At 44.6% G+C, this 24,085-nt stretch overlaps 2 protein-coding genes across 4 annotated transcripts in view; one reads left to right on the top strand and one right to left on the bottom strand.

Moving 5' to 3' along the window:
- Positions 1-18,803, bottom strand: part of LOC146190830 (ganglioside GM2 activator-like) — a 77,612-nt gene extending 58,809 nt beyond the window's left edge. For 2 of the 3 annotated variants that reach the window (XM_084599850.1, XM_084599852.1), the window contains exons 1-2: positions 7,676-7,822; positions 4,551-4,675 (exon numbers count right to left, since the gene is read on the bottom strand). The gene's annotated coding sequence lies outside the window, so the exon portion shown is untranslated. Of the gene's footprint in view, positions 1-4,550; positions 4,676-7,675; positions 7,823-18,669 lie in introns of those variants that run through there. The other variant, XM_084599851.1, reaches the window with a different exon arrangement.
- LOC146190829 (solute carrier family 23 member 1-like) lies at positions 1,514-20,055 on the top strand. Its single transcript, XM_084600240.1, has 10 exons — positions 1,514-1,627; positions 2,181-2,333; positions 4,539-4,697; positions 5,428-5,609; positions 7,450-7,564; positions 7,644-7,785; positions 14,329-14,582; positions 16,804-17,077; positions 18,682-18,777; positions 19,558-20,055. Exons 1-10 carry the CDS (start codon positions 1,514-1,516, stop codon positions 19,764-19,766), a joined length of 1,698 nt encoding a protein of 565 aa, XP_084456366.1. The 3' UTR covers positions 19,767-20,055.
- The last annotated feature ends 4,030 nt before the right edge of the window (positions 20,056-24,085 follow it).

The following is a 24,085-nucleotide window of genomic DNA, read 5'->3' as shown; positions in this document are numbered from 1 at the left end:
TTCAAAATTTCCCGCTAAGCTCAATATACAATATTAGGGGTTGCCGTCTCAACAAAGCGCGCCCCACCGCTTGAATATTCGATCTTTCACTGCTTTCTCTTCACCAAATCAAGATGGCGACTCCGGCGCTTTGTTTCGTTTTAGGAAATGACCGAGTACAAAACCGGAACGCCACCCCGGAACCTTCAAGAGGTGAGGCGACTGACGCATACTTTCCTTGCTCGCAGCACCGTACACAATCGACTTCGCGTTACTGAGCAATGGCGTTTCTCACACAGGAAAACCTCGGGCCAACTTCATCAAGAAATCGCTTCCGTGTTCTGGTAAGCAACGAAGTGCGGTCTGTGGCGGCATCTGTGCGCCTTCTTCGAAACCTCCGCGTCGCGGATCTTCTGCCACCTGCTATCGCTCGCGTGAAGTGCACGCTTGTCTACACAGCGCCGTATTTGAAGAGTTGTAGAATTTTACGGAAATTTGCTGGTGGCGGTGTGGCAGTGACATTAGTAAAATGCATATACTACACCCTTAGGGTATATTATTGACAATTATCGGACTAGGTTGTCCGGATCGATTTCGTGAATCGTGAAGGCGGGGTTTAAGGACACAGGGTAAAGTTGATTTTTTTTTTTTTAATCTTGATTTTTGTTGTCAGTTCCCACTCACGAAATTTTTAGTCCTTCTTTTTTTAATGCAGTTCAAAGCTTCACTTGGTGCACCTTGCTCAGGAAATGACACTTTAAGAGCCTAGGCAGTCGCGAATCATGACCTATTTTCCAGCTACGGGCAATATGTGCCTTTATTATGATGGAAAATTAAAGCAGGTTGACTGACTACCTCAACGTTCAAGGGGGTTGTTGAAGTTCATCTGGAAACAAAATAAAAAATCTTCGTTGAATTTTTAATGTAGGGAAATTTGTCTGTGCTCTTTGAAATGTTCCTTTAAACACCCAGCTCGCTACTGTGCTGTTTCAATGCAATATTACAAAAATTTTTTCTTCAACGCTGAGGCTTTCATACAACAGTAATTGACGTGACTAACGTCGAGGAAATGCTTCTAGAAGAACTAATTATTCGCTAATCAGCCTGCTGATAATCATGTCGCTCAATTCTGGTAACGGCACTCGACACAGCTAGGGCGCCGCTTCTGCATGGTAACAATCATTTCAAGAATGATTATTCTTCGAACTTCTCGTCCTCGGCAGCATGCACAAAGAAGCTAAGAGTGTTTCCCTTAACGTGCTTACATATTTATTGAGAAAGGTGCACAAATGCCTTCCTGAAAAAACTCAAGACTAAAATCCGTCCTTTCTGGGGGGGGGAGTGGACTTCTTTATTTCATCGGGTGTTTCGCCAGTGCGCAAGTCTTGCCTGAACCGAACCGAGTTAGGAAGCAGGTGTAATTGTATTTCAAATTCAGAGCTTTAAGAGTCAATTTACAGAGCAAATTCTGCAGGAGGTCTCGAAAACGCCCGGCTTCTCTCGACAGGGGCGACTCCGACCGCGGCTTCCAGCGATGCTGCACTTCGAGAGGGAGCAGCCTCACAAAAGGAAGCGAAAGAAGCTGGCCACGTTTTATGAAATCCACGAACAGCCCATTCTCATTTTGAGCTTTATTCTGAGCCTGCAGGTAAGCCCATGTGTTTTTTCCTTTAACACAGCAGTGTGATGGGTGAATTGTCTGCAGTTTAGAATACTTATATCCAAGCTTTTACGTACTGCATCCTTACAGCACGAGCATTGCGTACTGCTACTGCTACTACGGGGTTCACCTTTTTGATATGCAGGTCTTGCATGAATAGTGGCAGGCTATAAGAAGCAGGATAAAGAGGGCACGTCACATCTCTTCACGTGTAGTTTTCTTTATGAAATTTCGTAATAAACCCTCCCAACATTAAGTGGCCCCGGTTTCTTTTGTGTGTCGCTGCGTGCATAGTGCCTCACCCTGCAAAACGAAAAAGCGTGATGTAGCTCACTGGCAAAATTTTAGTGGTTAGATTAACAGCTGCTCTTGAAAGCAATATTATGCAACGAGTTCAGCGATATTGCTGTCTATTTTATACAGCCCTCACCACTAGATTAGTCTGTCTTGTAACTTAGTGATGAAACGACGTCCAATTTGAACAAGGTCGTCGTCCCATGGTCGCTTCGCATATCGTTCCAAGTGCCTGTGTTTCCCGCAGCACTACATGACGCTGCAAGGCATGTCGGCGCTCGAGCCCAAGCGCCTTTCCACGTTCCTGTGCACGGAGGAGGACAACCCAGCCATCGGACGGCTCGTGGGCTCCACCTCCTTCATCTCGGGCATGGGCACGCTCCTCCAGACCACCGTCGGCGTCAGGTAAACATTTACTCAACGATTACTTGCCTGTTGAAGAGCTCCTTTTTAAGAACCAGAAACGACAGACGCCTTTATCGTGGTGATAGGCCACTATGAGTGTGTCGTCGTGGTATTCGCAGACGAAAATCATGCATGTTCTCTCTGCAGATTACGCACCCTGCTGCCATCGAACAGAAATGTCTTATTTTGCGAATATCACAACTACGAGATCCTAGTGGCCTCAGCAGCAAGCTGCGGTCTTTGCCAAAAGCAGCCAATCTGCTCCTGAGACCTCTTATGTTCTCAGGAGTCTGACAAGAGAATAGCAACCGCATTGCTTTACATCACGCTGTTTGCCCTAGCAGCCAACGAGAACAGCCGATCGCAGAGTCGTCATTACGTCGGCAGTCCGCTTTTTTATTTTTGCTTGAAAAAACAGCTTGGTAACTTTTGGCACAGACGGTACCTGTTGTATACGGAACTTGGAGGGCACACTTTGAGACCAGACTATCAAATTCCTCTTCACACTAAGTATTAGTAAATGCATCCATGAAGAATCTAGGGATGGAGAAGGCCAATGTAGTATTTCGATGGCGCTTCCTCGACTTGGGCGAACACGTTCACTCTGATAAAAGGAGCTGGGCAGTTATCGGCTTGGAGGGTAAAGAGGACCCACTTACGTGGAATTACGAGATAAGCATTTCTTTATCACTCAGCGGTCATAAGTTATGATTACTGCCAGTGTTACAAGCTGTAGCACCTCATGCCATATGGTGAGTGCTTACAAAACTGCACTGGGAAAGGTTTTCGGATTCGTGCTATTTTACTGCCAGCACGCGGCAACAGAAAATAAAATAGATGATAGCGAGATAGACAAATGCGAGCTGATGATATCTTAGATGAAATCAAGAAGAATGGGTATGCGAATGTAACTTAAGGCGAGGAGAGGACAACTGAGGGTCTTTTCTGGTAATTGAGTGGAATGAAATAGGGGGGGGGGGGGGACTTAGCAGGAGGAGGCAGATAATAAGGAATAGTGGTAAGATCAGGTAGTTGGCGAGAATAAAGCGTTTCCAATTGGCGCATAACGAAAAGTTAATTTGAAGTCAGCGTTAGAGCACTCTGTGCTGCCGTGACACAGTTGAATTACCTTGAGAAATAGGTTTCCAGGTTTCTTTGTAGGTCAGTAACAAGGTCGTCACGCATTAACGATTTTCCTCCTAGCTTGCTGGCTCGGAAATGGCAGTGACAAGCACTATTACCCATTATATTAAATTCAGCTTGTCGAGAGCCTCTCACGCTGCACGTTTCCCCATCACTCTAGGCACCTGAATGTTTCTGCTGTTCTGCACACTTAACATGGCTCCAAATATGTTCCAGTTATAAGGGGAAATTTTGTAGCGAAAGCTACACTTCGCTAGGTTTTCAAGCCGTCGGCGTGGAACCATCTCCCGTGGTATATAGATCGATAGCTGGCCTAGGAGTTGGAGGAGGAAAGGAAGAAGAAGTAGAAGAAGAAGAAGAAGAAGAGGGGGAAGAAGTAAAAGATTGAAAAGAAGAAGAAGAAGAAGAAGAAGAAGAAGAAGAAGAAGAAGAAGAAGAAGAAGAAGAAGAAGAAGAAGAAGAAGAAGAAGAAGAAGAAGAAGAAGAAGAAGAAGAAGAAGAAAGATAACTCGGTAGTTGATAGAAGCGAACGACGGCGATTTGCTAGGACAGAAGGTTCGTTCGAACGTTGGGACGGTGGCACATTAAATCCAGGTTTCTGCAGAAAAATTCGCTTCAACACTCACAGCTTTCGCTCTATCACTAGGTTCAAGCCATGCTTAAACCCCCACAACTTTTTAAAATGTATGCATATGAAATCAAGTTAAGAGGGTATAGGACGCGCAGTAGCGCCAACGGGTTGCGTTATAAAGAGCATAGCGGTCGCTGCAAGGTCTCGCTGATACATCGATCGTCACTGCTTGTTTGATTAAACGTAATCATGCACTTTAGACTCCACTCCGGCTAATTGTGATGCTGACATGGCAATGCCCAGAGACGAGACCTTAGTAGGAGATAGAACGGTGAGAAGCTGACTTGTCTAAAACGCTATGCAATCACATTCAGATAAAGGGCATGGCCGACTATTATTATCATGCGTGTGTTCAGCACATATATTGATAGCACAGAGTAGCCGACAATTAGAAGTTGATTTCCTATGCATAAATGTGTTACACAGAAGACGTGTTACCTGGACGTCTCTTTCAGGCTCCCTGTGGTCCAGAGTGGTGCCTTGGGTCTCGCTTCACCCGCCCTAGCCGAGTTGAGGTTCGACTTCAGCCCGTGCCCAGAGAACAGCACACCCGACGACGAAATCTGGATGTCGAGGATTCTCAATGTAATTCAGTCCAGCTTACCGACACATAATTAAGGCTATGTAACCTTCACGCGCTGTTTTGCCATAGCAGCCGACAGATGGAAAGATCGAATTTTTGTCGCAGTATTTCTTTCGGTTGCATTACGAAGTAATGTTTGGCCATATTTCTCACTTCCTGACCCCGGTCCTGCTGCGAACTGTTAGAGTATTTGTCGCAATTTATAAAGATTGCAAGCAAATATTGACGTCCCCACCTTTTGTTTAACTGCCAGTGGTACTGTTACTTCCTTGATTCACTTTCTTGGTGGTACATGTACATTTTAGGAATGAAGAAAATGAAATTGTCCATACAGACGCTTTGAGTGCACGTGCTTTGCGCATGTAGCATTCGCAGCAAAAGTCATGGGTAGGAATGTAGCGGAAATGTAGCGCATGCTTGTTTGTTTGCACACCACAAATTGTGAATAAGATTTCTGCCTTAATGAGTTTGTATCGAACTTGTACCTGAAATTTTATTTCTGAGATTGGTTTAAGTTTGATGCCTTATTCTTTGCCCTTACCCAGTGCTGACAATCCCTACAAGTGATGAAATGGAATGTTGCAGTGCCATAGCTACGGCTCAAGCAGATGTATATACGAAAATAAGACACAGCTTCATCCACTACCAACTCACCTAACCTTCTATTGGAAATTCGTTCGAGACTACCGGAGTTGCTTGCCGGCCGTCCCTTAAGTACAGGATGGTGCGCAGGTCCAGGCCAACATGGCGGTCGGGGCAGCCACGAAGCTTCTCATGGGCGCGGTGGGCTTTGTGGGTGTGTTCCAGCGATTGATCACGCCGCTCACCATGACGCCCGCCATAGCGCTTATTGGCCTCTCGAGATTGTCGATCGCGACGGAGCCCGCCAGCACCAGCTGGACCATCGCCGCCATGTGAGCAGAGTTCTGATATACTTCGGGGCGTAAATTTAATGGCAATGATCGCAGCAGATTAAAAAATCACTTTCTTTTCGGTTTATTTTTGGGCGGTCCACTCTAGGTGGTTCGGCCGGAGTCCTGTGTGCGAAAGTGTACTGTTTCAGAGACACCTGCTTACACACAAGCTATCTAATTGCGTGCGCACTTGTTCGCGCATAAACTTGCCATATTTCTGCATGTGGCATGTGGGTTTCCAGTTTTTTGGGGCACTTAAAGTAGAAGACATGCGTGGGCATATAAAACTGAAAATAAATACTACTAGAGAACAAAAATATGCCAGGCGAAGTAGCAAAACGCCAGAGGACAATTAAGCCCCACCGTTTCACTTCTTCAAAGAAACGTGACTACTTGGCCGAAGGATAGCGTATCAAACTCGCTACCCAAGGGTCACAGATTATGGGTTCGCCATCTAATTACTCAGGTTTGTTTCCAGCGCAGGTAATTTGTTCTACATCTTACATGCATCATGTTGACATTTCAGTCATGTTGTGACATTATAATCTATATTTATGTAAATATCTCTGATGTCATGACATCCTCGGCCAATCCCGATTTTCCGAAACGCCGACAATTTCGGCGTTGGGTTAAGAAAACGTCTCTGAGCACTGTACGGGCGGTCATGTACTCTGTGTGTGGTGCTACATTATAAGCATGGTAGTGAATGACAGCATGCCAGCTCACAACGAAGTTAAGCTGATGTAAAATCATAGGTGGTGGTGACAAGGTGTCCTCTTCTTATTTCGAAAATGTTCTGTTATGTTACGGGGAGCATGATGAAGCTCTACACCGCTAACCACACCTATGCCAATCTTGAAGTCAGTTGACCTACTGAATGTGAAAAAGAAGCATGCTATGAAGCGATCGCATGAATATACGATTATGATCTGGTGTTATCAGGGTTCGTATTCGCTCTCTACTCTAGCCTGCGTCACCACATACCTTTGAAGCGCACCACCTCTCTTGTAATCACCTCTTGGTATGCGATGTATCACAGCTTTGGCATTTTGCTTCACAACCTTAGCCGTAGGAAACCGCAACTGAAAAACGTTCATTTCTCCAACGAAGGCCGAACAATGCGGAGACACCAACAGCAGCGCGCTCAGATTAGTTTTGCCTTATTCTAATGAAAGTTGTTCTATAAAGCACGTTGCGCATTTCTATGTGCGCTGTACAATGCATCTCCCACCTAAAACCGCTGAATCATTGCAGCTCAACTTCGCACAGGAGTGGCATTTTTATACCAAATTTGTTTATGTACTTGTCTGATTTGATCAGAAGTCGGATGTTCGCATCTTATGCTGGGACGGCAAAGCAAAACAAGCCACTGTCCCAGCGATGGCACCGGTATTGCCATATCATAGCGTTCTGACATAGTTCGAAAAGATTTATTGTGATGCGCAAATAAAGCTCTTCGAATTTAGTTTTTGCTACACGAAGCTCTGCTTATTATTACTGATGAAGCTCTTCATTCAAATTATTCACAAAACAACTGCGCCCACCTAACTTCCTTCGCCCAACCTAAACAACATTGTTGCTGCAAACAAAACGAGATGGCGCCACCGATGCGGTCGCTGCGACCGCAACATGTTTTGCTTCACCACGCGGCATACGATGCGAACAGCCGACTGCTCCGGATAAACACAGGAAATTACCCCAAACAATTTTCGTGTAAAAAATGCTGACGACAGAATATCATTTACGCGCGAAATTTGGGCAGTAAGGATTCAGCGGTTTAGGGGTCAAAAGCATTCTGCGGTGCTCATGTAATTATGCGACACGCTTTATATCTCTGCAGAACTGCAGCGCTCATCACGCTCTTGTCGCAATACCTGACACCCTGCCGTCCAGCTTCGGAACTGGCCGTTGTGAAGAAGCTAAACGACGGCATCACGTTCCTATCCATCGTTCCGGTGAGCGTCACGGATTGCCGTCGAAGGTGTCCGATATTCAGTATATCGGTTCTGCAATTCGCATGTCATTGCCGCGCAGATATTCATCACCGTGCTGATCGTTTGGCTCACCTGCCACATCCTGACAGTAGAAAACCTCCTCCCTGAGGACCACGCCGGCCGCACGTACCACCTAGCCAGCGCCGTCGGGAACGCCACGTGGTTTCGTGTTCCGCAGCCCTGTGAGTGGCGTAGCATACATCAAGGAATTACTGTCACCAACTCCAAGTTTGAATGTGTACATCGGTTGGGAAAGTTCAATGTCGATAAGCACAGGCCCATTATCGCGAAACTAACTTTTAAAGGATAAACAGCAGATTCTTCCTTCCGCGCACAAGCTGAAAGGCTTGAGTCATTCAATTCGAGAGGATTTTCCTTCGCCAACTTAAGTTACTTAAGTTTGCCAAGCTTCATGATAAGAAAGGCAAACTTGTTGCTGATAAGCTGCGCATTGACAAAAATACTTACGTATATGATAGCTCAACAAATTCTGTTATCCTATCAACCAGATAGCTCAGCAACAGCTATTCCAAAAAAGCTCTGCCAAGCTCATGTTGCCCCAGTTCAGTTCAGTTCAGGCGTTCAGTCGTGTCCGACTCTTCGTGACCCTATGGACCATGTCACGCCACGCTTTCCGGTCTCTCACTATCTTCTTAACATCACATAGCTTCATCTGCAATGCCTCGAGAATGCCATCTAACCATCGCGTTCGCTGCCTACCCCTTCTCCGGCGACCCTCAACCTTTCCCAACATCAAATCTTTCTCCAGCGACTCCTCTCTTCTCATCAGATGACCAAAGTAGCTGAGCTTTAACTTTAGAATTTGACCCTCCAATGAGCAGTCAGGGTTTATGGTCGACAATATCGACTGATTTGATCTTCTGGCAGTTCAAGGAACTCTTAAGAGTCTTCGCCAGCACCACAATTCAAACGCGTCAATTCTTCGGCGGTCAGCCTTTTTCACAGTCCAACTCTCGCATCCATACATCACAACTGGAAAGACCATAGCACGGGTTATACGGATCTTGGTTGGCAGACTAAGGTCTCTGCTCTTTACTAGGCGGTCAAGGCTAACCATTGCTCTCTTTCCCAGAAGCAGGCGTCTCCTAATTTCATGGCTGCAGTCTCCTTCCGAGGTAATCTTGGCGCCCAAGAACAGAAAATCTGTCACAGCTTCCACTTCTTGTCCATTGATGCTCCAGGACTTGATAGGGCAAGACGCCATGATCTTCGTCTTTTTAATGTTCAGTTTAAGCCCAAACTTCTCACTCTCTTCTTGTACGCGCATCAGAAGTCTCTTGAGTTCCACTTCACTTTCTGCCATTAAAGTGGTATCATCCGCATATCTAAGGTTGTTGATACGTTTTCCAGCGATCTTCACTCCAGCTGAAGACTCGTCCAGACCGGCCTTCCTCATGATGCACTCTGCATATAGTTTAAATAGGCAGGGCGACAGTATGCAGCCTTGCCTCACCCCTTTCTCAATCGGAAACCAATCAGTAAGACCATGCCCAGTTCTGACTGTGGCCTCTTGCCCTTCATAAAGGTTCCTGAGGAGACAGATGAGGTGACATCTACGGTTATCAATATCGTTTACTAACATCCGAAACCTGCTGTCTGAGCGTGAAGAAATGTGTTCTTTTTTAGGTGATACTGATAGTGTTATTGATGCGCTAACAGAAACAGAAACCCAGACGTCGCAAATAACGAAATTTTCCCCAGTAAAGCTAACTACTATAGCATATATCGCAGTGATCGCTCCGGTAAAAGGGGTGGTGGCGTCCTTATCGCCATCAAAAAAGCATTACATTCATTCCACATTAATATCGCTTCTTTGCTTGAAATAGCCTAGGCTGCTTGTACATTAGCATCGGTGAAAGTACTGGTTGGTGTCTGCTACCGTCCGCCAAATTCCGATCATTCATTCATTACCGAACTCCCTAGCAGGTATTCATAAATGCCCAGCTGAACTCATTTACCTGGTTGGTGACCAACTTTCCGCAGATAGATTGGTCACTTTTGTCATCATCGTGGCACGTCTCAACAGAGCTTATCAACATTATGTTAGACTTTAATTTCTTTCGGGGGATTAATCAACCCACTCGCGTTTCAAACATTTTAGATTTAGCTTTCTGCAATGCGCCTGAAACGGTTAACGACGTCATAGTCCTTGACAGTTTTAGTGATCATAAGCTCATCCACCTATAACTTAATGTCCCATTAGCATTTCAAGGTCTCGCATTCAGGAAAATTCGCGATTACAATAGAGCCAATAATGATGATATGAATATTGCATGTAACAATTTTTTTATTCAGACGTCCTTGCCCTCATTGGCGGACAGGTCTGTCGAAGAGAACTGGGTGCTTCATAAGAATATGATGTTTAATCTAGTTTGCAAATATATTCCCTTGGTTTCGACCTGAAATGATAAAACAAATCCATGGTTCAATAGATCTCTTCGTCGTCATCGAAAAAAAAAAGCGTTTGTACAGAGAGGCTAAATTGGTATCTACACCGGAGGCTTGGAAAAAATACAGCGATTGTCTGAAATCCTACTGTTCGGCCCTTCGGGTCTCAAAGAACAAAAACTTTTGTCATGACCTACCCGGCCTCCTAAAATCCAACCCTAAAAAGTTTTGGCGTGAGATATATCCCTACAGTACTACCAATCAATTTCCATTATGCAACGATGATCACGTACCGCCTTCGGAGAGTGAATTCCCAAGCATTTTACAAATATTTTGCATCAGTGTTCACTAGGGAAGATCATTCCAACATACCCGTTGTTCCCGATAATGATTAGAAATATATGGCCCCTATTACCGTTACTGCTGAAGGAATCGCTCATCTCATTGCAAATCTGAAAGTCTCTTCAACTGCTGGTGTTGACAACATTAATTCTAAAATATTAAAAAACACTGTATCGATATCCAGCGAAATGTTTTGCCTCATCTATTAGCTATCTTTATCATTTGGTTTGCTTCCTACTGATTGGAAAATTGCAAAGATCGTTCCAGTGGAAATAGAAATTCACCGGAAAACTACCACCCCATTTCGCTAACTTGCATTTGCTGTAAACTACTCGAGCACATTATCGCTTCTCACATTTACTGCCACCTGGAACAAACGTCTTTTTTTTTTTCATAATTAGCACGGCTTCCGGAAAGGTTTTTGTTGTGACACTCAACTACTGGAGTTTACGACTGATTAGCATTTCAGCATGGACGCTAACCTAGAAACTGACTGTATGTTATTAGATTTTGCTAAAGCCTTCGACCGCGTTGCTCATTTCCGCTTGTTCTCAAAATTGTCTGCTCTGTGCCTATATTCTTTAACACTGTCATGGCTTCGTAACTTTTATTTTATTTATTTTATTTCCAAACACTGCAGGCAGCAGCGCTGCCCAAGCAGGAGAGGGGTTACATGTTCTGCAATAACAGTTCAGCAAACATATTTCCATTGGTGCATTCAACAATAAATTGAGGCAAACGGTTCCACTGATGTGTTGTGAGGGGAAAGTATGAATTCTGGTAAAGTTTGGTCCTGGCGAAATATGGGCTTACTGCTCCAACTTCCTTTCCTTTCGCCAGCAGTTCACTACAATCAACAATTTCACCTCCCCGCTCTGTGATGTAGCATCTGGCGTACATCAAAGTAGTGTTCTTGGCCTATTATTGTTTCTAATATACATTAACGACCTGCCCATTGACATATCTTCTTCCATACGACTCTTTGCTGACGACTGCATCATTTACCGCTCAATTAATTTTATAGATGATCACGTCGCTCTCCAAACTGACCTGAACCTCATTTCAAATTGGTGTAATAAATGGCAAATGATGCTCAACATAACTAAATGCATAGTTATCTGTTTCACTCGCAAGCGTACTAATTCAAATTTCTCGTACACCATTGACGGTACTCTAGTGTCTCGGGCATCATGTTATAAGCATTTAGGTATTCACCTCACGAATAATCTTTCATGGACCACGCATATTCAATCCATTTGTGCCAAAGCTTCAAGATCACTTGGGTACCTGCGCCGGAACTTGCGAAACGCGCCTAATAACGTGAGAAAAATGGCTTACTTGACAATAGTGCGTCCTCAATTATAAAATTTGCTTCACCTACGTGGTCCCCATATCAAAAGTACCTAATCAACTAACTTGAATCCGTGCAAAATAGAGCCGCTGGTTTAATGCTTCAAAGTTCAGTCCCCATTTCAGCATAACTACCATTAAACTCGATATCTCCCTCGAACCATTAGAAATTCGTCGCTCCATCGCTCTTTTATGCTTACTTCAGAAATATCGTCACAACACCAGGCCATCTCCCTTGCCCATCGAAGAACCTACACGCATTTCCTGCCACCTACATAATCAGTATAGTATTAAACGCATACACGTTAGAACCCAAGCCTTCAATTCATGTGTCCTTCCACGTGCCATTGTTTTTTGAAATGATCTTCCCGACAGTATCACATCCATCAGCAATCACAGACCATTCCAAGACCAGCTGCACAAAAGTTTTCTTCATTGACTTTGTGTAATTTTATAGGATTTACTGTCCTATAAGTTCTTTTTCTCATCGTTACTCATCGTTACACTATCCTTAACAGACGCCGAGATTAACTTGGTTTAATTAAGCACTCACATATTAAAGTGGTAGACCGAAAAAATATGACTTCAACATGTGGGACACTTTTCGTCGGTTGCCCAACTTCACGGATTGCAATGCGATAACCTTGTTAATTCGGGGCATTGGTTCGCTCCAACAAACACCTTCATCCAATTATCCCGCCAGGGTGGCGCAGTGGTTACATCTCTCGACTACTGATCCTAAGGATGCGGGATCGAATCCCGGCCTCGGCGGCCGCTTTTCGATGGAGGCGAAAAGCAAGGCGCCCGTGTGCTGTGCTATGCCAGTGCACGTTAAAGAATCCCAGGTAGTCGAAATTTCCGGAATACTCCACTACGACATCTCTCATAGCCTGAGTCGCTTTGGGACGTTATACTCCACAAACCAAACCTTCGTCCAATAAACGTAGATTGTATTTATTGAAACTTGCTAGAGCTCCTGTTCACTCTAGCTCCCCACATATCGAGGATATTGTAGACACACGTCTAGTTTTAGTTATGGAGCTTCAAATGGTACAAGCTGAAAGTAAGGCACGTAGTATTCTGCAGACTAAATGCTTATGATGGGCTGCTCACTTCAACAAGTAATTTCAGTTTGAAGGAAATTTTAATGTGGCGGTGCTGCAATTGAAATTTTAACACGTCCTCGAACCCCCGTAGGAAAGCACTATTTGCGCTTCAGCGGGCATCCATGATGAGACATACCCAAGTAGACACATGCTCACGCAAGACAAAAAGAATGCTGTTTAAGTTTCGCTATAGTTCCGAATGCGCCAGGTAGGTACGCACGTTTTAGGTGATGACCACAAATTACTCCATCCTGTCGCTGTGGTGTAGTGGATAGGGCTCTCGACTGCTAGCTGTACCAAAGGATTCCGGATGGAATCCCAGCCGCGGTGGCCGTTTTTTGATGGATGCGAAAAGAAAGGCGCCTGGTGTTCGGTGTGATGTCAGAGCACGTTAAAGAACTCCAGGTGGTCGCAATTTCTGGAGCCGTTCACTGCGGCGTCTCATAGCCTGAGTCGCTTTGGGAAGTTAAGTCCCATAAACCAACAAACCGACCAAAAATTGCTCCACTTCATAAGACAGTTTACGCGTGTATATTATAAACGGTAAAGGGGTCGCACGTTCAAAGAAAAATAATGAATGCGAAACTTAGGCCATAACGAAGAGAGTACGGATGGAAAGGAAATGTAATATTAAACTGGAATTTGTATTCTAGACTCGGGAACAATGAACTGACGTATTCCTGACAGCGGTTAAATATAGCAGAGTGTTTCGGACCTCACAGAAAGGCATGCCTGTTAACACATTAAAAAGGCACAAATTGCTCGTTGGTGGATGGCAGCACATATGGGCAAATTTCTCCTTCAGCGGTGCTCCATTCTGTTCCATTTATTGTGAAGAGCGTGCGATATTGCGCAAGGAAAATACGCATAAAGGGGGCGAGTCAGCTAGCATGTACGCACGGCTTGCGTAAGAGAGCTAGCGCATTCGGAATCGCACAAAATCCGCATGAGCTTGGTGGGTGAATCTGAGTCAGGTCGTGTCTGAGTGCTTTTTTGACACGGCCCTTCCGGGCATGTGTGCGCCCCTCCTCCACTACTTACTCGTTTCCTCAGTTCCTCAGTTCTATTTCCTGAACGCAAATTACAAGGTTAAAGTGCGCATTAGCCGCTCACGCGGGGGACAGATGCGAGAGACATGGCGGCAGCTGGTAAACACGCGCCGCCTGACGCATGCATATGCTACTTCGGATGCATGGCTGTCGCCTCGTGGATACGGATCGCTCGTGTATATTGTTTTAGCCGCACACGTGAATTTGTTCTTAACCAGTTTTCTGCGTGGGTGACGAGTTTTAGCGCACCCTTCAGACGGAACTCCACAGTTCCATCTAGACGGAATAAGATGATGTCATAAGATGGCGTAATAAGATGTAGTTCTGTCTCAGACGGAACTACATCTTATTTCATACAAAATTCGTTGCTACATCTATTTCATGTATCTTATCATAAGATGTAGTTCCGTCTGAAGGCAGAATCATAAAACTGTCGCTGTGCGTTGTTTCTTTCCACGCCACGGCGCAGTCCCGTGGGGCACTCCGACGCCCTCTTGGGATTCGGCCACGATCGCAGTGTTCGTGAACCTCATGAACATGTTGGGCACGCTGTGCGACTACTATGCATACGCCTTGGTGTCCGGCCTTCCGCCACCGCCTCCTCGCGCCATCAACCGCGGTATTTTCATGGAAGGCGTCGGTTGCTTGCTGGCTTCGTGCTTCGGCTCTGGAGGGCTCTGCGGCATCCAAGACATCAACATTGGCCTTTTGGCTGTCACCAAGGTAGCAGCCATATTCAACTTTTTGTTTTCTTTTTCTTTTTTTTTTTTTGCACGAGGTTCAGGTTCGGAACGTGCGTTTGAGCACTGCTCGTTCCGTGTTCTTCGCCTTTTCAGCTGCATTGACTTTTTTTTATATGCATGCGCTTACAGCTGCTCAGAACTTATAACACCGCTTTTTCATAGCCTGCAGGTTGTAGAGAGCTAAAATTCAACTTCATTTTTTAGCTAAGGGTTTAACTTTAAATGCTTTGCGTGACCATTTGATAGAATATGACACTCAAATAATGTGTAAATCGTAGAAAATACCACACGCTTTTCTGGAGTCAACCTCGAACAGGCCTGAGTTTGATGAATTACCATGCTTGGGGCAGTCTGCATGCAACTAAAGTGTTCCGCTCGTATCTCATGCTCGTAACAATGACCTGCTATCAAAAAGTGCACCAATTTCTCTCAGAAATGCCGAGGCATCATCTTCACGCTCATAACCACTGCGCTGATCGTCGCTGCGTTCAGGCGCTCTGACACACGCGGCAAAGCACGTGCAGGAAGTGGGAAACACATATCCAGTAGCCAAACAGTGTTGTAAATTGCAACTGGAAAAGTCACTCGGTTTGAGCCGGCTTTTCTTGGTTGTGTGGAAAGGTCTCGGAACGCAGATGTTGCCATCTTTTGGCATTTTATATTACTGTGAGGCGACCGTAGGTATTGTAATAGTAGAATTTGCTACCGCCACCGTTTCGCGATAACGTTCATCTATAAACTTTGCGAAAAATGACAGGAAAACGCACATAAAACGTACCGTGTAAAATTTCCTAAAAAAGCCAACCGCGTCTTATACACAAAAAATGCAGTAAGTGTGCCTGTATGCCTGATGTGGTTGCATCCCTGTAGAAAGTTAACTTAAAAACTAATTGACCGTTTTCCTAACAAATAAAGTCCTGATGATATATGCACAAAGTAAATAAAAATTGTCGGTGATCATTAGTCCGTGTTTATTGGCAAGCTTTTTCAGCACTATACAGGTAGCAGTACACTACTCTAAGATTTCAGTTTAGCGCACGTGCTGCCCACCTACAAATCCGTTGGCCGCAACGACTGTTTGTAACTGCTTGCTGTTACGACAAACATGATGATTAACCTGTGCACCCTGTAAACATTTTGAATACATTCTGTGCAGTAATGCTATGCAGCACTTAAAGTAGCATGGCTTTCAGTGAGGGATATCCTGAGAAGCAGAGTGTTTCGAACTCATAGCTATTTATATTCACTCAGTCACTCATTAGGTCAGTCTGATGCAATTCTGGTAATTTTTTTTTTCAAAGTGTTCTAATAGGTTCCTGATCGAAGTGATCTGTTAAGACTTCATAACGTTTATAATGTTACTAAACAAAGTTAGGTATGACGCACAAAGTTAAATTCCTGTGATCGCAGTCTGCCCTATCAGACAATTTTGTTTCATTAACTAAGGCTGCAAAAACAGGAGTCTATGATACATTCGTCTCAGGTAATTCACTACTGTTCATATTATGCCTAGATGATCTCATCAGTGGCACCTCTTCGAACTTGTCGTCACGTATTTCATGGTTCGCGGATCACTGACACCTCTGGGGAAACTCGAAGAGCAACAAATGCCGTAAATGTATATTCAGTAGCTCATTTCACATCGACAAACTATTGCTTTTCCGAGCCGACGAGCACTGCCTCGCACTGAGCAGTCTGCGTTGTAAGGACACGTGGTGTGGCCATCGCACTTCGCTTTCCTTCCTCACCAGCAGCTGTTCCGTCTTCGTCAGCAAAAGTTTCTGCCAAACATATGAGGCAACTGGGGAACGGCAGCGGAATTGGGTTTACTATAAGAAGCATGCCTGTGGAAGATGCGGTGGAACCCACAAAGCCAATGTTTAGAAAAATATAAAGGCTCATATCAAGCACAGTAAGGTTGCAAACAAGTATATCCAGAAGTCCTGCCTTCTTCAGTAGGTCTCATAATGTTGGCCTCTGACCTACTACAGCAGCTTTGCAGCTGGTCGATTTAAATAGCTGTTTTTTTTTTTTTTTTTTTTATAATCAAGATGTCACATCTCTTGGGCTCCGTCAAAACCACGTTATTTTCCAAAGGAAGTTAGTAAGCGGTAGCCTCCAGCATAAAACGCCGTGCTAGCACAGCTTTCCGAAACGTGCGGGTAACGTCCCCGCCCTGTGCTCCGCGTGCGCGTTCTCAGTGTGCCAGCCTGCGGGTGGTCCAGATGGCCGCCTGGATGATGATTCTGTTCGGGCTGATGACCAAGGTGGGCGTAGTGGTGCTGAGCATCCCGACGCCAATCCTGGGAGGACTGCTGCTCGTGCTGCTGGCTACCATCGCGGGCGTCGGCATGGCGCAACTGCGTTACGTGGACCTGACCTCATCGAGGAACGTATTCATCGTGGGCGTCTCGCTCACCCTGGGGATCACCATACCCTTGCACGTCGGACCCGCCAGCGAGTTCACCATGACCCGCAAGTGCCCCTCGCTGTTTTATGGAGAAAGTCTTATACGGCTCACGAGACAGAAAATCTGAGGCTGGAAGTTGACCGCAAAATAAAGGGGTTCTAGTCACGGGATCGCAATAGCCGGAAAAGGTTGTGGGGGTGAAGGGGGATTCCGGGAAAAACATGGCCTTAATGTCGTAACTAATTGGTAAGGTTACCAACTCATTTTTTTAAAAGAAAAATAAGCCAAAGAGAATAAAATACTCATAACATTAACAGCAAATAAGAAATAATAAAATAAAATGGAAAATGAAAGTAAATAAAAATAAATGACGGCGCATCTATTGAGAACAGCAGCAGCAGCAGCGCTCAGGCTGTCGCATTGCTGCAGCAGTAGAGGTCCTGCAGTGCTCTCACGCTTTTTGCTATTACAGCAGTGCTTCACACAAACGGCAACCCGCTAGTCTATTCTGTATGCTTCGATTTCTCTTTAGCAAACCGGTTTCTTTTACCGATTTGCTCCCCCTGCCTTTCCTCCTCATCTTCCTCCTCCTCCTTCGATTTCTCACTAGACCCACCACTTGTTTTACCATGAGTGAAACAGCAAATAAATAAATAAATAAATAAATAAATAAATAAATAAATAAATAAATAAATAAATAAATAAATAAATAAATAAATAAATAAATAAATAAATAAATAAATAAATAAATAAATAAATAAATAATGCTCGATGCCATCAACGTAAACAGGTATGAAGCACCAGTTTCATGGGGCATCTAATGTTCTTCTCGAATTCGCTTTCTCTTCAGGGGCGCGGAGAAAATATTACCGCACTCCCCCTCTCCTACACATTACATAGCCGCTACAGGGCCCACAACGCAGTCGTCAGCGCGTAATCGACAGCGCCCGTTGCCCAATTTACTCGAGTAACATCCTCCTTCTACAGCCGGTGAATACAATTGTGTTTTAAGTCACAACATATCTCTGCAACGCTTGTCACAGCAGGCAATGTTTGCATAAACAATACCTGTGATGGAAGTAAGGAATTTGCTTTCTTTCCTGGCAACTATCCGCAAAGCACAATGCACGTAATTTAGATTAAAAGGGGTATCTCCGTCAGTGGCTACGTCCTAGTTCTACAGTCCTCTGTATTTAGAAAGAGAGCGTAATATTGCTTATCATTAAAGGAAGCGGTATGGTTTTAACGTTGTTAAACCAAGTATAGGATGTGTCAGAGTTTTTGCCCACAGATGGAAGTTGACGAAAACGTCTACGTGCAGTGGACAACGCGAGAGGCGACTGCGGAAGCAACTACCTACATTCCGATAATAAAGTTTGTCACCACCACCTACATTCCGTAACGCGTTCGTTCCAGAAAGGAATTTCTGGGTTCGAATCCAGTGCGCTGCGATGGTTTTTTTTCCCCAGGGTGCCAGTTGCGCAAGTCAGGAAGACACAGTTGCTAGCCACAAGATCATTGACAATTCTCCTTCTCGGGGTAGGACAGATGAATGAATGTTTTCTCAGTAATACTTGTCCGTTAGATGTTTGTGTTAACAGTTGATTCTGGTTAATATTTCGTTTGTTGATATCCATTCTTAATCTGGAAATTTTACCTGATCTTTCAGAGGTGGGAGTGATCGACAGGATTATCTACACCTTCTTTTCGACGGGATCCTTAATCGGCGGCTTCGTGGGGTGCCTGCTGGATCACACGATTCCAGGTGGGCATCCGTGTTTTCTTCGCCTGAAAAATAAAACAAAAATCCTTGAAAAGACTCAACAGACATGCTATAGCCTCGCTATGTGACTGGTTTTTCAGAGAAAAAAATCGTCACGTTTTGCCATCATGCATGATGTATGACTTAACCTAGCGCGACGGGATTTTGAGATCTGTGGTCTTCATGGGGCATGAGCGGACTCGCATCTAGTGTGCAGGCATAGTCGACTCACTTCAGTATGGCGGAGAGTACTGTGACGACGTATAACGTATAACGGGCATAACATGCTGGAACTCCCTAGTGCACAAATATATCGCGCTGTACATAATGCACACCGCAACTCGAAAGACAGCAGCAATAGCTATGGCCACACAGTGTACGAATGCAGATGCCAGCACTCGTTATAAGGTTTCTCCGCCTTGCGGCCGCAGAATAGGGTCCGCTTTAGACTAAGGTGCGCTCTTATCTAAACGCCTACCTTTAGTGAACTTCTAGACAGAACTATCTTTACAAGCGTACTCGGGGGATACATGAGCACATATAGGAAGCTGTATAACTGCAGACATGATCGCGCAGGTATAATAAGGGAGGATAGGTAATTTACGTTTTCCGGGTTAGCTTGGAAGTAGTAGTAGCGCGTCAACGGAAACGTTAGCCTCGATAAAATGCGTTGACTTCTTTGGGCAACCAACTCGAATGCGTTTATACTGCACTTTAACCCAACGTTCCGCGTGGGGGCACTCTCAAATAAAAAAAAAATTCCGACATTGGTGTTCTGTCCAGGTACGGATGACGAGCGGGGACTCCTGAAGCTGCGCGAGTGCTTCAGTGAAGCCGGAGCGCGCACCATGGCCTCTAACGACCCTCTCCGCCACTGGCAGTTCTACAGCGTGCCTTGCTTCGACAAGATCCTCAGGAAGTTCCCCGTGCTGCGAAAGCTACCTATGATGCCCGAGCGAGAGCCTCACGTCAGCTATCTCGAGGACGAGTGACCCTCGGGCGCCGGATCGAACCATCCATTCGAACAAACAGAATGAAAAATACTTATTGTCACAAACTTATACCTACTTTTTTATTGTGTATGTCTTCTGCTATGTTTTGTGTTCATTTTGGTTGTGACAACAGAGCACTCATGGCCGCCGCTTCTTGCATTGCACGTCTTTTCTGCCCCTGCTGGCGTTCATGCAAACTAGCCCTTCCCTCCACTCCCACACAAAGCCGCGATGAAAATTTTCAGCGGAACTTTAGCGCGACCTCCGAAGTAGGTTGCCCTGAAAGAGAAACAAGCAGATAGCATAACAACTAAGTGGAAATCGGGGTATGACTGTGGATTTGTTTAATCACATGCTTTGCACCAGCAATTAAAGGTTAATATATACGCAGAGAATCTAATAACAATTTGCCTAACTGAATGGCGAGAGCAGATCATTGGTATACAGGCTCAGTACTAGTAATAGTCGGATTTCTAGTAAAAGGCGACCAGGAATTGACAGTCTGTAAATGTCGTAGGCACATCAGGGCAGAATTGTGTGGTTGTTCTTTTTAAGGAAACTCTTATTTAGCGGCCTCTAGCGATATCTATCTGATAGACGCCAAGTCTATCACTATCAGCCAATGTGCTTATAGAGGCGCTCCATCGTTTCATCGATGAGGGGGGGGGGGGGGGGGGGGTGCTCTGATATACGATAGATTTTCTCACTGAACCCATATCTGCGCAGTAATCTGCGTTTTAAAAGATAAATGTTCATCGGCGGACATCACGTAGGAGAGAAAATATGCAACTGCCTGAGCCAATTTATTTTCACAGAGCGCTTGATCTAGCTCGGTAGCGACGAGAGGTGGTTACATTGTATTTGGCTTGTCTAGTGTTTGGCCCGAAAGGCACATTTTATGGCAGAATCTGACGCACCCCGATACTCATGGCGCACGCTCATTCATTTTTTTTTATAATTCTTTGCACTCGTTTAATAGACGCTTGGTTCACATGAAGCATGAAATTTAGCAAAGCATATTCTGAGTTAGCAAAGCATAGCAAAGTAAATTCAAGAAATGTATTGTTGCGATTGAATGTATGTTTAATAACTAACGTGCACGTTAAAGATCCCCAGGTGGTCGAAATTTCCGGAGTCCTCCACTACGGCGTCTCTCATAGCCTGAGTTGCTTTGGGACGTTAAACCCCACAAACCAAACCAAACGAAAAAAACTGATTTATTGGAAGGGAAAGGAGCGGTAACTGTCTCACTTGTTTTCTGCGGACACCTCAACCGCGCCATAAGGGTTGGGAGGAAGGTGGGAGTGAAAGTGGAAGGAGAGAAAGAGGAGCCGTAGTGGAGGGCTACGGAGTAATTTCGACCACCTGGGGATCTTTAACGTGCGCTGACATCGCACAGCACACGGACGCCTCTTCGTTTCGCCTCCATCGAAACGCAGCCGCCGAGGTCGAGTTCGAATCCGGGTACTCCGGCACAGTAGTCGGGCGTCTCATCATTGCACCACCCCGGCGGGGTAACACAAGAGAAAGGAACGTACACGTACACTTCGTACAGTTCGCACAGTTACTACTATGCCCATGAGGGATGAATAACCAGACAGCCTCCTCCCTGACTAGGTAATTTAACAGAGAATCTGGGCTAACAGGATGCCTTTCTCCCACTGTGGACTCAAGGCAGTGTGTTTTGACGACGCAGGCAGTAGTTCTCTTTTAACAATTTGTTATCTTGGCGTTTTCAGGATATTCCTGTTGCCACCGGTCGGAATTTTGTTTCTTAACGATTTCGGAATCGCCTAAACGCGTTTTTGCAGTCTACTTTTCGAGCACCCACTTTGTTATACTTCCATATAGACCGCAATGTGTTCAAATAAAAAAAAAAATGGAATAGTAGGGTCCGCAGTATTGTTGAAATTTTGTACCTCTCGAAAGCGGGAAACTGATTGAAGTAAACGGAAGACACAAAACGTATTTTCACCGTACGACACTCAACCTTCTAGCGTGAAGCTGCTTCGCCCATGGGCATCGGTCACGTGGCTCTAGGGAATCATGACGTCACAAATGTTGGACCAAGTGGTGAAATCCTTAGTACGGGTGGCCACGTGGTAGCTGAGAAATTGTTTGCAATGCTGTAGCGATTATCATGTGGCTTAACCGCCATCTTGAACCTGAGAGCGACGGAGAAATGGAAGAGAAACCGGCAAATGTAACCAGTAAGGGCTAACGCTCTTAACATAGCATTAGTTTGCAAAATAAGACGCACTGAGCAGATAAATTGCATGCCATATCAAATAGTAATCTAAAAATGGGGTCAAATGGGCATAACAGAACAGAATTATAACTTGTGACAACAGGAAAAGTGTTTGTCATGCAGAGATGATAACATACATTCGTTGCGAAATCTCAATTTTCTGTATATGAAAGGACACTTTTAACTTAAGACGCAAATCTGTTTTTGTTTAGTGAATTAATGATGGATGTCAATGTATTTCCGACCACGATATTTGCGTACTCTATGAAGTAATATATTTTTGTTTGCAAATAATGCTTTTTATATTTGCTTTGTGAAATTTTCCCGATAAGTGACACCAGAAGCTCGTTGTTTAACAGTTTATAAAAGAATATGCATAGCCTATAATTAAAGATTTCAGTGACTGTAAGGATTTCATGTTTATGTGGACGTAATTGTTAAGCATTACAATCATTCAAGCTAAAAGTAATTAATCTAAGTGGGCGATTTTGAATGGTTTGTATAGAGAGTTGAATTCGTGTTGTTTCCCATGCCACAATATCGTAGGTGATTTGGGAGTGGAGAATGCATATTATAATGACGTCAGTGTAGCATACGAAAGAAGGCTCGTGGCCTATTTAGAAGGCGCATGTCATACGCTAGTTTAGCTTTTACGTGGACAATATACTGATAAAATTTTGAATGTGGATCCAATTTAACGCCCAAGTACACGCAGTGATCGCTTTGTAATTATATACTGGCCGATTCAAATAGACGGATATGATTGCCTGGTGGGAGATAAATAATAGAAAAGAGGTTTTCAAAGGATTCATCGGAAGCATATCATGTGCAGACTAGTTTAAAACATGATCGATGTCCTGGTTAAGGTTATTAACAACAGTCGATACGGATTTACCGGAGGTAAAGATTGTAGTATCGTCGGCATATAATACGCATTTGAAGTAAGTAACGCAGTTAGGCAGGTAATTAATATAGGCTGAGAAACGAAGTGGGCTTATTGTTGAGCCTTGAAGTACGCCTATATTAGTAGTTTTTCATCGGAATAGACGCCTGAAACATTATTTGGCTGTGGCCTTTAGATAAAATTTTAATCAGTCAGCGATGGGCATGCGGTTCCTACTGCTTCTGTTTTGAAGAAAAGAATTAAGAGGTTAATAGAATCAAATGCCTTGCTGAAGTCTACAAATACTGCACCGGCACAATTTCCTACGTGTATTGCCATTTGAAGTTTATCTGCTAAATATAAAAATTGCTACGTCAGGACAGTAGCCTGGGCGAAATCAATATTGGGAAGAAGAACGAACATTACATTTATTGAAATAATTGCATTAATCAGGGAAAGCTGCAGTTTAGTGATTTAACCACACGCTCATTTCTTCACGCAGCGCAAGGCGACAGCTTTATGATCACTAAATCTGGTCGAAATAGCATCGCGCCCTATTTCACTCCTTGCTGACCTCTTTTTTTCCTCTCATAGTAATCGTGATGAGGTTTATTCTTCCACGGTAGCCACTTTTTATTTTTCCATTTTATTTGGGCAAGAACACTTTGGGTTTTCTCCGCCCCCGTCATAACCTCCTTCGTCCGCGGTATCCGGCCTCTGGGCTGTTCCCGTGGGGCAGCTACCTTCCGGTTTCTCCCTCCTCTCGCACAAGTAGAGAGAGAGATTTCCTTCTCGTCAATTTACCACCCGGCAACCATGGCATATGACAGGTGGTTAATATTTAAAGTGAATTTTCAAACAGATGATTCATGGCAGTTGATTGAACTAATTGAATTCATTGTTTTATTAAGGCCTCCCAGCTTAATCTGTAGATTCCAGGGTAGGATTTGTTGCTAACTGGCTCCGCCAATTTTACTAAAGCTTTCGGTGTAAAGGAGCCAGTCCTAGCTGGACGGATGCTATGTGCGTCTTGAACTAGTGACCAACCGTGGGGTCGCTGGCAGGAGAACATGACCGATCCCCCCATAGAGTTTCTTTTACCTAGAGGGAAAGCTGTGCTGCCATCTATGGGCGTTTACATGGAGTTTCCAGACGGCCAGTTCAGCCACCATGGGCGCTCAAAGCAGC

The sequence above is a fragment of the Amblyomma maculatum genome, chromosome 4, assembly GCF_055883805.1.
Source record: "Amblyomma maculatum isolate TAMU_Amacu chromosome 4, ASM5588380v1, whole genome shotgun sequence".
Taxonomy (NCBI): Eukaryota; Metazoa; Arthropoda; class Arachnida; order Ixodida; family Ixodidae; genus Amblyomma; species Amblyomma maculatum.
Note: the sequence above shows the minus strand (reverse complement) of the source record. Positions and strands in the feature narration are given on the sequence as shown.

Excerpts from the sequence above, each read along its gene's own strand:
- LOC146190829 (XM_084600240.1), top strand. The coding sequence starts at position 1,514 with ATGCTGCACTTCGAGAGGGAGCAGCCTCACAAAAGGAAGCGAAAGAAG. Across the intron at positions 2,334-4,538 it reads TCCTCCAGACCACCGTCGGC|AAGACGTGTTACCTGGACGT; the intron begins GTCAGGTAAACA and ends TGTGTTACACAG. Across the intron at positions 17,078-18,681 it reads CAGCGAGTTCACCATGACCC|AGGTGGGAGTGATCGACAGG; the intron begins GCAAGTGCCCCT and ends CTGATCTTTCAG.